This window comes from Bactrocera dorsalis, chromosome 3 (genome assembly GCF_023373825.1).
Source record: "Bactrocera dorsalis isolate Fly_Bdor chromosome 3, ASM2337382v1, whole genome shotgun sequence".
Lineage (NCBI taxonomy): Eukaryota > Metazoa > Arthropoda > Insecta > Diptera > Tephritidae > Bactrocera > Bactrocera dorsalis.
Window position 1 is genome coordinate 82,036,031 of NC_064305.1, and position 14,097 is coordinate 82,050,127.

Sequence of the window (14,097 nt, forward strand, 5' to 3'; positions counted from 1 at the left end):
CAAATAATTTTCAGATTTCAGTACTACTGTGTATTATTTCAAGTACACATATACCCCAATTATGAAAAAAGGACTGCAACTCTTCTAATAAAAAATGCAATGGTTTATTTTGAGGTAAATTCAATACAAGAAGCATAGTTTTGTTTTTGCACGATCTCACTTAAAAGCTAATTATGTATTCGGTAGGAAAAAAATTATGGCGTGCCATAGACAGTAATATTACTGTTGATGCCAAAGTTGCGTTGTGACGTTAGTGTGAGGGTGATAGTGGCTGAATTTAGTGCACCGCTTGTTATCGTAATTGCAGGACTTTTTCTCGCACGCTTTTTGTCGCTTATTCTGATGCCCACGACTCTGGCTGTTGTAGAGGCACCCTAAAAATTAAATTGAAATAAAAATTTACTTTTATATAAAAAAATTTACTTCAAAAAAGAATAATTTAAAATTCAAAGTAAAACTAATTAATTAATATTATAAGTAAAAATAATTAAAATTATAATTAAAAAAAATTTAGAAAAATTAACGAAATTTAAAAAATTTTAGATAATTGAAATTACAATTAATTAACTAACATGTAATAAAAATATGTCTAATTAATGAAAATTATAATTAAAAAATTAGAAAAATTAATCAAATTAAAAAACTTTAATTACATGTTAATTAAATAATTATAATTATGTAATAAGAATTAAAATTATAATATGTTAATTAATTTTGTTCAGATTTCATCACCACCCTATATTCTTTAAAGTGCATATGATGTAATATTTGCAACTATTAAAAAATTACGCCAGAACTTTTTGTTATGAAAAAAATTTAATGATTTATTTTGGAACTGAATATAGTACAAGGAGACATTTTAAAACTCTCCTTTAAAACTAATTATATGTATATTGTATTAACCAAAGATATGTGACGTATTCGTTAGAAAAGTAGAAATTATGGCGTTCCATAGACTGTAATTTGGCTGTTGATACCAAGACCGCGTTGTGACGTTAATGTTAGGGTGATAGTGGCTGAATTTAGTGCACCACTTGTTATTGCTACTGCGGGACTTTTTCTCACAGGCTTGTTGTCACTAATTCTGATGCCTACGACGCTAGCTGTTGTGGAGGCGCCCTAAAAATTAAATTGTTTTTAAAATTTACAGAAAACTACTAAATTCAAGTAATTAGGAAAACATATAATTAGTTAATTAAATACTAAGTAAAAATATTAATAAAAAATGTAATGACATAAAAAAATTAATAGTTAATTAATTAATGAATCTTAATTTTTTAATCTCAATATTTTAATTAAAAAAAAATATTGTTAATTAATTAATTTTAATTTTTTTAAGTTTAATTATATTTCTTTAATAATTTAGTTAATTAATTAATTTTATTTTTTTTAAGTTTAATTATATTTTTTTAACAATTTAATTAATTAAAAACTAAAATTAAACTAAGCATTAAAAATAATGTTTAAATTAAATTTAAAACTGAATTCAATATTGGAACAAAAATTTAAGATATATTTATGCTTATGATCTTAACAATTTCTTCCGTAAATGTGTTAGAAGATATAATTGCAAATTAAAACAACTTTCCTTACAAACAATTTATTCCGATCCTTCAGTTCATTTGGCTGCTCTAGATCGGGTGTTAGATTTCAGATTGATATCTGAAAAAATGAGCAACTAGAGCGTCTAGATACTGACGGAGGATCAGACAGACAGGCTGAAAGACGAAATCGACTTATCTAGCCACGCTGATTATTTATATATGTATATATTTAGTAAGGGTTCTGACGTTTCCTTTTGAGTGGCAAACTTAATATATCCCATTCAGATTATAATTAATTAATTTAAAAGCGGACCTGTCTAATTTAAATTAAATTTTAAAGTTAAACTCAGTTCGCTTACCGTAAATGTATAAGTAGCCGTCACCACTTGCCCCAAACGAAAGCGTCTTTGCACCTGCGTCATGGCTAATATTGAATCAGTTGGCGTAATTACACCAAGCACTTGGTCAATGGCATTCGCTTTGGCGAATATGGCGGCCGCAAATATTAAAAAAGCAAAAACTACTTTCATTTTGTAAAAGCAAAATATTATACTTCAAAAATGTGAAAAAATTCAAAATTAATTCGTGTTATTTAAAATTACGTCGCCCGCACTTTGCTGATTGCACTAAAACACCGGCGATGTGTTGATCTTGCTCTTTTTGCCTTCAACTGTCAACTGTGTCATTTGCCACTAAATGCTGCACATTTTATACCAAAAAAGTTCCTTCCTGATACTTATGGTTGTAAGCATTTCAAGAACTTTTGTTAGATATTTATGACTGTTGGCAATATGACCCAATAACCCATTTATCGCTTATTACACCATCTTACCACATCTACTATCTCGCTACAGCGTGGATGTTGCGAAAAAGTGTAACTATTTGGGTTTTTGTTGCACAAGTCGAGACATTGAAATGTTGCGTCATGACGTTTGGAAAAAATATTTTGATTAGTTCTTTCGTACGAGTATCTTATCTTCTGATTGGTATGCGTTGCTTTCGAACTTTTGATGCTTTTGGTATTTATTCAGCTTCATGTGTTAATTATAGTTCAAAAACTACCTATGTTCTCAAGAATATGCAATGAATTATGAGTTAAGTTTAATTAACACACAATATATTTAATTAAAATTAACAAAGAATAAGCATATAATAAGATGTTTCGAAGGAAAAATGAGAAAATCGTAGTCATCTGATCAGATAGCGAAGAAGCCAATAAATCTATGATATTCTGTAGCAACACTTTGAATTCCAAGTTTAGCAGGGTTCTTTTGCTATCGAGTTGTTAGAAAGGCTATAAATATTCCTAATAGAACGGATAAGAGGTCTGCATATAGATTATATCGTAGGTCGAAGAGCGTCGACGGAGGGACAATATGGTTTGTTGATCACTTTAATGATCATATCAAGACGGAAAATTGACTCCGGCTTACTGACGAAGAGACAAAAGAGTTAGACTTTTGGACAATATCAATGATTATTTCATAAGACGAAGAGGATATGATAACTTTTAGAGATTTAGATTGAATATTGAATAGTTTAGGATCATTTGAATAGTTTAGGTAGACACCCCGTTGGTCGATATTGACTTCCACGAATAAATGAAAACGAGAAGACCTATATTTCGTATGATGAGGAATGCCCTATATCCAGGTTTTCCTATTCATCAGCTATTTATATTATCATCAGGTCCTTATAACTGTTAGACCACACAAAGTTACCCACTTTTGCAAGAGAAGCCTGTGTCAAGAGAAGTGATGCAAAGAATAGCCTTTACTCCTATAAAACCACAGTAATGTTTGTGTAACGATATATACATAGCTTTAAGATTGATAAGATTTATAAAATTAAAAAATATTTCATTCATATATTTTTTCTCCATTTCGGGCGCTATATAAACGCAAATACATATATATTTCGATTCCACTTTTAAAATAATAATATCAATCTCGTCCTATCAGTTTTAATATACATATGATCTATTAAAACTCATCTCAAAATTATTGTAAATTTCGTTCATTGTCCATAGAAATCAATAGTAAAGTGATAACCATGACCACGCTGGCTTTTTAAGTGTATAACTGCAAAATCCATTCCTGGTCCTCCACTTTTCAATGATGCATAGCCACCATCGCCATCAGTATAGATATCTGTGACCACAATTTGCGTAATCGTGCGGGGATGGACAATACTATCAGCCTAAAAAATAATAAAAACATATTTAGTGAATTTTTTTAAATGAAAGTCAAAACAGAAACTCTATTACGAAAACAGAAACAGAAAACAGAAACTATAAAAGTAGAAACAGAAATGAACAGAAACAGAAATTATGAAAATATAATTTTTTGAGCTAGTTTGAATAAAATACATCGAATTCAATTACCAAAAATGAAATAGAAACATTTTTATGTGAAAACAGAATATCATTGATAAACAGAAACAGAAAGTTGAAACAAACTGAACTGAAAATATTGATGAAATGGCAAATATGAGCGTAATATTATTTAATTTAGTTTTTATGCTCATCACTTACAAATTTTAAGGAAACCAAATGAAAGTGAATGGCATAAACGGAGTGGAGACAATAAATAGGTTAAAACAACAAACGGATTTAGCTATAAATAAACCGCTAATTGTATATGTATTGACCTACCTTTTGTCTGAATTCATAATCACTCGACACCACGCGCAACGGCTTGAACGTCTCTTTCACTATTTCACGCTTAATGAGTACGTCACCTGAACCTCGTGCACCCCAAACTTCATTATGACTCTCCGGTATTGTTGCCGGCTCCACGAACACATTCTCGCTCAAACCCATCAAAACGCAAAGCAAAAGCAAAATTTTACGCATATTTTTCTCAGTTATGCGTATTTAATTGATAAATTTGGCAAATTCAAACACAGAAAAAATATTCAAAACCGGTTTAGTTGCTTCATTCAAGCTTAGAGCGATACTAAATCAAGTGTAATTTGCAGCGCCAACTTTGAGCTGCTTCAAAGTCGAATTCGCAAAGCTTATCAAAACAAACTAAGCGAAACTTGGGCGTGCAAAGAATAATAAAAAATCACATTAGAAGCAGCATTGTGTGTGAATTATTTTTGAGAGACTATGCGAATTCCACAGTTAGGCGCGAGAATTGTTACATAAGTGTTGAGCGCTGAAAGCATTCACATATAAATTAGACGCCCACAATTTGTTTGAGAATGAATTTCAATTAGCGCTGGAATTTGTTGCTGCAAACGCTTTATAACAGTATAGATTAGAATATTTACATTTTATTTATATATGTTTATGTGTGGAGAGTGCCCACAATCAAAGCTAAATATAGCAGCCTCTCTCTAAACGGTGAAGAGTGATATGGTACATTAATTTAAAACTATTTTACTTTTTATTTCTATTTCTTTAAATTATTTTATGTGTCAATTAACGATTTCATTTTTAGAATCTATTTCTTTACGCTGAGACACATTTATCATCTTTGCTTCACGAACTTTAACCCACCAGCCATTGCCAGCATGCTTCTAATGACTGTGTTGTCACCTAATACGCCTTGCGTGTGGCCATAAATTCCAGTTTAACATTGATAAATCTGTCCACTTGCAACGCAGCGCCAACGCATCTGTTATCAACGCACATTTAAAAACTCACAAATGCATGCACACATGTACATACGGTGCATAGCACATTTACTGGCGCCACGCCTATCACAGGAAACGATAATGTCAAACATTAATTTAATTTCTCATAGAAGAGACATTTCTTTTGACCCCCGAGCAGCAGTAATTAATTTACATAAAGCAGAAAGCATGAGCAACAAAGCTTTACAAATCTACTTAGATGACCACATGAAAATAAGCAGTCTAAAATTGAAAAAAAAACTATCAACGGCTACGACAATTTGAAAGAAATTTATAAAAATTCATTAACTCTAATCGAATTTATGCTGATAACGTCACAACAGAGAGCAAATTGAAGTGAAAAGTGAATATGAAAAAATTAATCACACGACTATCGGCATACACGCATGAGTATACAAATTTGTATAACCCTGTAGGAAAGTATACTAGCACCTTAAGTCGTATAGCGATTTTTTCGTTCATGCTTTCCTAACCTTTGCTATCTCGTGGTCCGTTTGTCCGTTGTGGACAATCATTCAAGGTTTGGTGCCTAATGGGTTCTTAGTATTATATTTTGTTTTGGTTCGTGTTAGAGCTGTGTATTCACAGTGTCCATATTGTTTTATGGCAAACCCATTTTGAGCACGTTCAGCGCCTCGTTATAGTGGCGTAAGTCTGGGGCCGTTGTTGTTTACATGATGTTATTATGTCAATATGTTCTGTGCTATTTGTACAGAATGAATATACAGCGTTCTCAGCGGGCGTGATAATAACTCCACCTCTGATTCATCCAAAGAGGCCCCTAGCTGTGCCATTTCGTTGCTGAAAACGGGAGCTCAAATTATGCATAAGTCGATTTGACTTGTCAGAGAACTTAAAGCTTATTTGCAATTGTTTACTAATCCTTGGCGTTGACAAGGCTGCTGACTATTCGTATATATGGTTGGTTTCCGTGTCCTCCCGTAGTTATTTAACAGAATTGTGCGGATCTTCTCTATACCTAATATCTTCCCAGGGAGGATACTGCCTGAGTTCGGTAGACGAATAGAAACCGAAATGTTGGGAACTAGTTGATCAGGCTTGATTTTAAGGATGATTTCCGAATTCAAGAGGAAATACAAATCTTTTAAGATGCAAAAACACCTAAAGATGGATATATACATTCATTTATTTACAAAGAGTATTGGAATGATAAAAAAAGTTGCTAGGCGAGGTAATTATGTCTAAGCTCATGATAAACTTAAGGTTAACATTTAGTCCTTCATAAGCGAAACAGGATGTGCAGGGAAGATTCTACTCCGACTTCATGAAAATAGTTTCGACAATTAGGGAAAAGAAAACTTTTCTGAGCAGAAGGAAATTACTGGAGAAGAGATCCGCGAAGAGTAAATGTTCAGTGGTAAATCTACAGTGAATATTCAACTCGTTCCCTAACTCGTTCCTGGTGGTATGAGGACAAGATTGACTTTCTTAGCGAACTCATCTATTTCGCGCGAGCCTGGACAGACGTCCAATCTGGTCTTACTTTGAAATAGCTCGATTTCAATGGGTACGCATTAAGCAAGGTCGTGCGTACGACTCATCCCAAGTTAAACTGACGATATGTTGAAGTGTTGGGATCGTATAAGTATGATACATATAAATTTCATATGCAGCATTTATTCAACATTTTATATTGATTACCCATTCTTTGCTATCAGCGCAGTTGAAATATGTAGCTCGCTGAATTCGAAACATCAATTTCGGATATTTACAGCTAACCTATAACTGCTTTCAATTTCCTACAGGTAAACTAGGCACACTATCAGATATACAATATATATATGTATATGTTCATAGACCTTTTTACTTGGATTACAATCAATTTTATTAGATGCACGTAATACTTAAGACAATTTAATATTTGAGATAACTGAAGTACTCCATATTAAGATATACATACATAATATATATCTCAGAGTATATGTACTTATGCGCTGACAGCTAATTAAAGCGGCTGAGATTGGACATTTAAAAACAAATTTTATAGTCCTTTTGGTGGGAGATATTGAAGGAAATTATTATTGTGTGCTACGTTTCTACTCAACTTATGTTCGATTATTGTTTCTGACCAAGAGAATGAAGAAAATTTGTATCTAATTGCAGTTAGTCTAGCGTAAAGGATCCATTATTCGATTCACATGGGCTTACAATTTCGGATAATACCGATTGGAATACCAGTAAAAAGAGAGAAAGTGAGAGTGCGGTATCTAAATATCTTTCAAAAATATAATAAGTAGCTAAAACTGGGTAAAATATTCACTTTTTCAAAATATAATAAGTGGCTAAAACTGGGTAAATTTTTCACTTTTTTATCAAGTTTTAGCTACTTATTATTTATATTATATTTTTGAAAGATATTTAGTGCGGTATCTCTCACTTTCCCTCAGTTTTTACTTTTTTAAGGGGATTAGTAGTTCGAAAATCCAAAAATTAGAGAATTTGTTTTACTATAATTTTTCGTTGAATGTCAGAAGATATTTTTTTACCTCTTTATATAAATTCTCCTATTTCTTATCAATATTTGTACCTATAACCAAATTGTTTCTGTTAAAAGATGGACTTTTTAGATCACTTATTCTAAGATCTAGCCTAACATTTTGTAGAACTAGAACTTTTTCGATCAAATTATATTGATTCACGTTTATATAATAGTTCTATGACTATATGTACAATATCCTGATAAACAAAATTTTCGATACAACTTTTAACTTGCTTTAACTGCTTCAAGTAATCGTAATGAATCAACATTTCTCTAGCTAATTCTTGTTAATTATGATATAACATTGCTTAGCATAGTTTCTTGTTTGCCACACCACAGCAAAATAGCCACTCTATTATGCCATCAATATCGGTTCGTTTGAAACCTTTCGATAAGTGAGCAATTTATTTACCGCTCACAAATGATAAGCGGCACTTTGTTATTGTTATTGCTTTTATTGCTTTCTCATCTGTAACAAATCAAATCGAACGTCTACGAAGTGCTGCGTACTCACCAACAGAGATGTTTTCCAAGACGATTGTCATCGTCTGCTGCGAATTTTGGCCATTCACAAATGCAACAACAACAAAAGTATGCTTGAAATTTCCGCTTGGTTTAGTTGTCAAATTGTACGTGATTACTTTTTCTGCATTCACGCACAAACATATCTACCTATACTTATATATAGTATGCATGTTTGTATATATTTTCCTTAGATTACATACATATGTACATTTTTTTTAATATTCCGATACGATATGTTTCACTTGACATTTGAAAAATGACATTTACACATTTGAAAACATTTGTCTACATAAGTCTTTGACATGAGTTTTGTGCTTCGGTCTGTCTGCCAACGGGTCTGCCAGCTTTTTTTCCGCTGGTCGCTTTGTCAATTGATTGTTCGGTTCATAATCGGCGCATATTCGTACACACATATGTAAATTTGTAAGAGTGCATGTATTGTCTGTCGTTTACTTGTTCGACTATTGGCCCTGTCACTGCATTTTAGATGTCAATTTTTCACTGCATTTTGGGTTGGCTTTGGTGACAAAGGTCGTGGAATTATATGAGTGGTAAGAAGTGCTTTTTATTTGAAGAATTTTTTTAACGGAAAAAGAATAGTGTCTTACGTATGCATTTACAATTGCTTGGTCATATACATATGTATGTATGTATATTAGATAAAGACTTGTCTTATATGTATAATATATAGTCATGAAAAATTCCGTTTGGAAAGTGTATGCAGAAGAAATCATCTAGGTTCACCTGATCATGATGAAAATGTCTACCAAAGTTTTTTATATTATATTTTAAGCTATGACTTTTACCACAGCAGAATTCTTGAGTTCTTATACGAAGAAAATTTCAAAATAATTCGTTAAAATTTGAAATCCTTATTTCGAGGTTTATGGCGAAAATTTTCATCCACAACTTTAAGAGACCGGTCTCTAAAGCCGATGTCCAATTTTTAGGAGATTTTTTTACTTTAATCGATTATTCTAAAAATAAAGAATTCCCCCTTCAAATAATTTTTAAGTACTGAAATAAGAGGTTGTATGAAATGTCCACTTTTTCCAAAATAAAATATCTCCACATGCAATTTTTTCCTTTTCCTGACTAATTCATTTCCTCTTCTTTTCATCTCTTTGCAGTTGTCTCGGCGTGAAATCACCGTTCATCGAATTCAGCAACGAAGTAGAGGTGCTGGCTAATAGCAGTGTTCCTCTCAATATAACCAAAGATGAGCAGGCGCTCATGCATCAAGAGGGCTTACGTAAGTTGGGCACATTCATCAAGCCCGTCGATTTGCGTGACTCAGCGACGGGTTTCGTCAAAGCCGATTTAACCAAAAAAATACCGAATACCGCAGCGAGCACGAGCAATAACGCACACTATGGCGGCGGTGGTATTGTTATGGCGCAACGACGACGCCATCCGATACAAGAAGAAATGGATCAAAAACAAATTATTTTACTTGATGAGGATACCGACGAGAATGGTTTGCCCACAAGTTTAACAGATGAAGATCGAAAGTTCATTGTGCCGATGGCGCTAAAGAACGCCTCGCCAGATCCGCGTACACTTATGGCTACACAGCGCCTGGTAGGCACCACAACACGTGCCACAACAACGACGACGACTACAAGACGGCCCACAACACCGGCCACACCAGAGTTCGCTTCGAATATTGATGATCTGAAGAAGCATATTTTATTCTTACAAAATTTAACGAAGCACGATAGTAATTTCCAATCGAAATTCGTTGTTTTTCCAAGTCTGCAGAAAGATCGCCAAACACCAGTTTTAGCGACAACAACGACAACCGCGCGTCCCTTTCGCTCGATCTTTCAGTACTCAGCGCCCGTCACACCGCCCACACGCAAATCGGGCTTTCCGAGTGTCGCGAAATTGCCTGGCGGCCAACCTTTTGGTGGCTACTATCACAACGATGATGAAGACGACGGCGGTATGTCTGTATTTCTCTCACAGGCGGGCATGAATGCGCGTGACAAGATCACTATTGTGCCACAAGTCTTATTGTTGAATGATCAAACGATTAAGAATGACACAAGTGGTGGTGATGCGCGAAACCGCAATGCCGATAAGACCGCGGCGGGTATGCCACAAACTGTTGCCAGCACTACACCGACCACACCGGAAACAACAACACCTATGACCAGCACAACACCCCGACGACCTACCAAAAAGCCGTTGTGCATACGCAATCCAGATTCACCAAAATGCATACGTCAGCGTAAACGCGAAGAGCAACAACGGCAGCGGCATCGCGAACAATTGCTACGCGAACAGCGTGAATATTTAAGACCCCACTATGAACCCTACATACAGACCCTGAATAATACAAAACGTTTTGCCGTCTCCATTGAAATACCCGATTCCTTCAAGATACACTACAACGAAAGTGCGGAAGCGACGACGTTACCGACAATTCATGTCGACGAAGGTGAATTGCAAGAGCTTTCACGTTCCAAACGTTCGCATCATAAACGCCGCAATATCGGTGGCGGTCAGCAAGGGCGTCGCGCCGGTAATAATGATAAATTCGCTGCTAAATATAGTACGAGCTATTTTGAGCGTGATACCGTGATAACAGGCGCACGCGATATTGCTGCCGATCAATCTAGTATGCCAGCGATAAATGGTAGCACTCCAAGTCCAACGGTACCGGCCTATTCAGAACCAATTGATTTGAATCCAGATAACTGTTATCAAGTTGACGGCATGACTTATGGCCAGAAGAAACAGTGCGTACTGCATACGAGTGTTATGCCGGCAATAAGTCGCGGTGCGAGAGCGGCTATACAGGTAAGTGTTTGTTCAAAAAGTGGTTAGTCGTGCCTAATTTCATTGCGATATTTAAGAAGTAAGGAGTAGCTAAGTTCGGGTGCAACCTGATAATTTATACTTTCGTTTTCAACAATAAAAGCCGCAACATATTTTCAGATGTTGGCAAAAATTTAAATTAAATATTTTATTCGAAAGAATTCAATTTCATTAATCGACGAAATTATTACAAACCTATTTGGTATCTATCAATAGAATATAGATCATTTACCTACTAAGGACGATCACGTTTCGTTAATATAGCTTGAGTGGTTTAGGATTTATCGCCAATCTGAAATACAAGCCCAAGAGCCTAGTAATACGTACACCAAATTTAATCGAGATATCTTAATTTCTACTGAAGGTATCGCTTTTTTATATTGACGGGTAGTTGAACGGATAAACAGTCAGCCAGAAGTAAACTCGACTCATCATCGTAATAATCTTTATATATATAAAAATTACGGGTCACGTTGTTTGTTCACGATGGTCTCCTAAAAACCGATTTTAGCAAAATTTTGCACACTGTGTCTAGTTTAAAGCAACTTAGAAGATAGGATAGTAAAAACAATCCATTAATCCAATCCATATTAAGCGGACATCTCCATTAACAATGCACATTGGCCGGTCCACAATTTTTTGACGTTTATTAAGTACAATCTATTAAGCGGACTACTCTATTGACAATCCCTTGGATTCTCATACCGGCAAAAACGTTTTCGCCATTATTCGTAAATAGGATTTCTACTGTATTGAATAGTTTATTATATGAATAGTGGTATAAGATCTATACCACAGAAACGCGTGGCCGGATGCGCTAGTATATATAACTCTATCTATCTGGATTAATATTGGGTTGTCAAAAAAGTCTTGCGGTATTTTTATTGAATTTTTTTTATTGAAATTGAAATGAATTTTTGATGACTCATGCTACGGCTGCTACTATGTCGGTCTCTTTCGACCAATTCAGCGATTTTATCGCAATTTTCGACGACAGGCCTTCCGGAGCGTGGCGCATCTTCGACCACCTCTACACCAGTACGAAAACGTTGAAACCATCGTTGTGCGCTGGAAATGGAAACTGTAGCGGGTCCATAAACTGCACAAATTTTATTGGCGGCTTGAGATGCATTTTTGCCTTTATCGTAGTAGTACTGTAAAATATGCCGTATTTTCTCTTTATTTTGCTCCATGTTTGCGACGCTATAACTCACGAACGACTTAAAAGAAACGACAATCAATCAAACACGTGTTAGCGCGTGAAATGAGCTTTCCAAAAAGGTATAGCATGGCCCGATGCGACGAATAAAACTAGAACTACGCGCTTTCAGCGCCAACTAGCGAAAATACCGCAAGACTTTTTTGACAACCCAATATAATTATATACTCTGTAGCAACTTGTTGGGAGTATTTAAAATTTTACTACCCGACCACGTTTATGCTATCGGTCACGATTAAATCCCATCTAAACCAATTCGCTATGTTAGATTATAAATGACCAATCCTTGTTGATCGCCAAGTGAAAAATTTTGCAAAACAAACGTTTTCCATTACTGCGCATAACAAAAAAAATCGCCCTCCACCCATTTGTTTAATATCTCGATCACAGCACCATCTAGTGAGTAAAAATATATTTACACCTTTACTTTAACCATTTTATTATGTTTATCTCTTTATTTAATTGGCATAAACAACATATGTCACATTTAAACCAAGGCCCGTTTGAGTTTTCATTTGTACGGAAGCGTAAGTCCAACCGGGTCCACCATACAACAAAGTATTAGTTGGACCAGAGCTGTTCTGGAATTGGTCTTGCAAGTAAATGGCGCTAATCACTTTGCTGTTGCTCTGATTCTGCAAGTTTGAAAAGCAAATATAAATTTTTCATTAATTACTCTCACAATAGGTCGTCCCAAGAATGGTTCGAATGAAAAAAACTTTACTGAGATCAATTGTAATGTAACTTACCGACTCTGGTACATCGAAATAGACAGTCTGTACAGCATTTCGTACAGCCGGATAGGCCACACGTTTGTTGACAATTATGGTATCGTTAACGCTGCGCACACCCCAGGTGGAGCTCGCGGAATAAGCGACTGCGGCGATGGCCAAGAGCACACAAACTTGCACAATAACTTTCATTTTAATTAATAATTTCAATCTTAGCTATATAATATCAGCTTAAATACCAATTGCACGATTGGCTAATGGTTACTGTTGATTTTGTCCAAAAATTTCTTTGCTTTATATACTTTTAGAAAGTCTCGATAATTGCTGCTTATCAAACGTGATATTTCTAAAAAATCGACTAATCATTAATAGGTGAAATGAGTATTGAATTTGGAATTTATAATCTTTTATGACATATTGCAAATAAAAAAATTTTAAAATTTAATTAGTCAATTGAAGGCGCGGTGGATAAGCTATCAAATGCTACTTTTTCCTTATCACTTATCTGGATTTCCGGAAGAAATCTGAATAGAATTTCTATTTATAAATGATTACGTATTATAACGACTAATCATTGCAAATACTGGACTTATCTCAACATTTTTGAACTTAATTACTTTTGATAAAGCATATATATATGGAAATGATGGTTCTTTATTGGTCATCAAGTGCAAAATTTTGCAAAACAAGCTTCGTTCTATGTTTTCTCATAACAATAAATTCGTTTCCCACAAATTTTTTAATATTTCGATCGTAGCGCCCCCAGCGAGTAAAATAATAGATAGTATGTGTACTCTAGTTTTTTTAAATGATTTTATTATATTTATTTATTGATTTATTTGCCATAAACAACGAACGTTACATTTAAACCAAGACCGGTTTGAGTTCTCATTTGTATAGAAGCGTAAGTCCAACCGGGTCCACCATACACCAAAGTATTAGCGGGACCTGAACTGTTCTGGAATTGATCTTGCAGGTAAATGGCGCTAATTACTTTGTTGTTGCTCTGATACTGTAAATAAAAATTATTTATTAATTAAACGAACAATGGACCAGTTCAAAAATCGATTTGGAATGACAATAAAAACTTCACAGAGTCCTGAAACAGGTCCC

General features: G+C 34.5%; 5 protein-coding genes across 7 annotated transcripts in view; 1 reads left to right on the forward strand and 4 right to left on the reverse strand.

Moving 5' to 3' along the window:
* Nucleotides 1-14,097, forward strand: part of LOC105226202 (protein Wnt-5) — a 240,607-nt gene that overhangs the window by 129,638 nt on the left and 96,872 nt on the right. The window contains exon 3 of the mRNA XM_049450738.1: nt 9,342-11,016. Coding sequence (XP_049306695.1) covers nt 9,342-11,016 — 1,675 coding nt within the window. The remainder of the gene's footprint in view (nt 1-9,341; nt 11,017-14,097) is intronic.
* On the reverse strand, nt 99-2,288 carry LOC105226197 (uncharacterized). 2 transcript variants are annotated; one of them, XM_011205017.4, is made up of 2 exons: nt 1,904-2,288; nt 99-374 (listed from the first exon to the last, which is right to left on the reverse strand). In XM_011205017.4, the coding sequence occupies exons 1-2, from the start codon at nt 2,072-2,074 to the stop codon at nt 195-197; spliced, it is 351 nt and encodes a 116-aa protein (XP_011203319.1). In that variant the 5' UTR covers nt 2,075-2,288; the 3' UTR covers nt 99-194. The 2 variants fall into 2 exon arrangements, with proteins under 2 accessions (XP_011203319.1, XP_011203318.2); XM_011205016.4 differs by lacking the exon at nt 99-374 and adding an exon at nt 804-1,119 and having other exon boundaries at nt 1,904-2,260.
* LOC105226196 (probable salivary secreted peptide) lies at nt 3,378-4,572 on the reverse strand. The gene is made up of 2 exons (XM_011205015.4): nt 4,198-4,572; nt 3,378-3,743 (listed from the first exon to the last, which is right to left on the reverse strand). The coding sequence occupies exons 1-2, from the start codon at nt 4,396-4,398 to the stop codon at nt 3,561-3,563; spliced, it is 384 nt and encodes a 127-aa protein (XP_011203317.1). The 5' UTR covers nt 4,399-4,572; the 3' UTR covers nt 3,378-3,560.
* Nucleotides 12,676-13,259, reverse strand: LOC105226195 (uncharacterized). Its single transcript, XM_011205014.4, has 2 exons — nt 13,003-13,259; nt 12,676-12,888 (listed from the first exon to the last, which is right to left on the reverse strand). Exons 1-2 carry the CDS (start codon nt 13,174-13,176, stop codon nt 12,712-12,714), a joined length of 351 nt encoding a protein of 116 aa, XP_011203316.2. The 5' UTR covers nt 13,177-13,259; the 3' UTR covers nt 12,676-12,711.
* Nucleotides 13,818-14,097, reverse strand: part of LOC105226194 (uncharacterized) — a 50,333-nt gene continuing 50,053 nt past the window's right edge. For both annotated transcript variants that reach the window (XM_049450760.1, XM_011205013.4), the window contains exon 2: nt 13,818-13,996. In XM_049450760.1, coding sequence (XP_049306717.1) covers nt 13,820-13,996 — 177 coding nt within the window. In that variant the 3' untranslated portion in view covers nt 13,818-13,819. The remainder of the gene's footprint in view (nt 13,997-14,097) is intronic.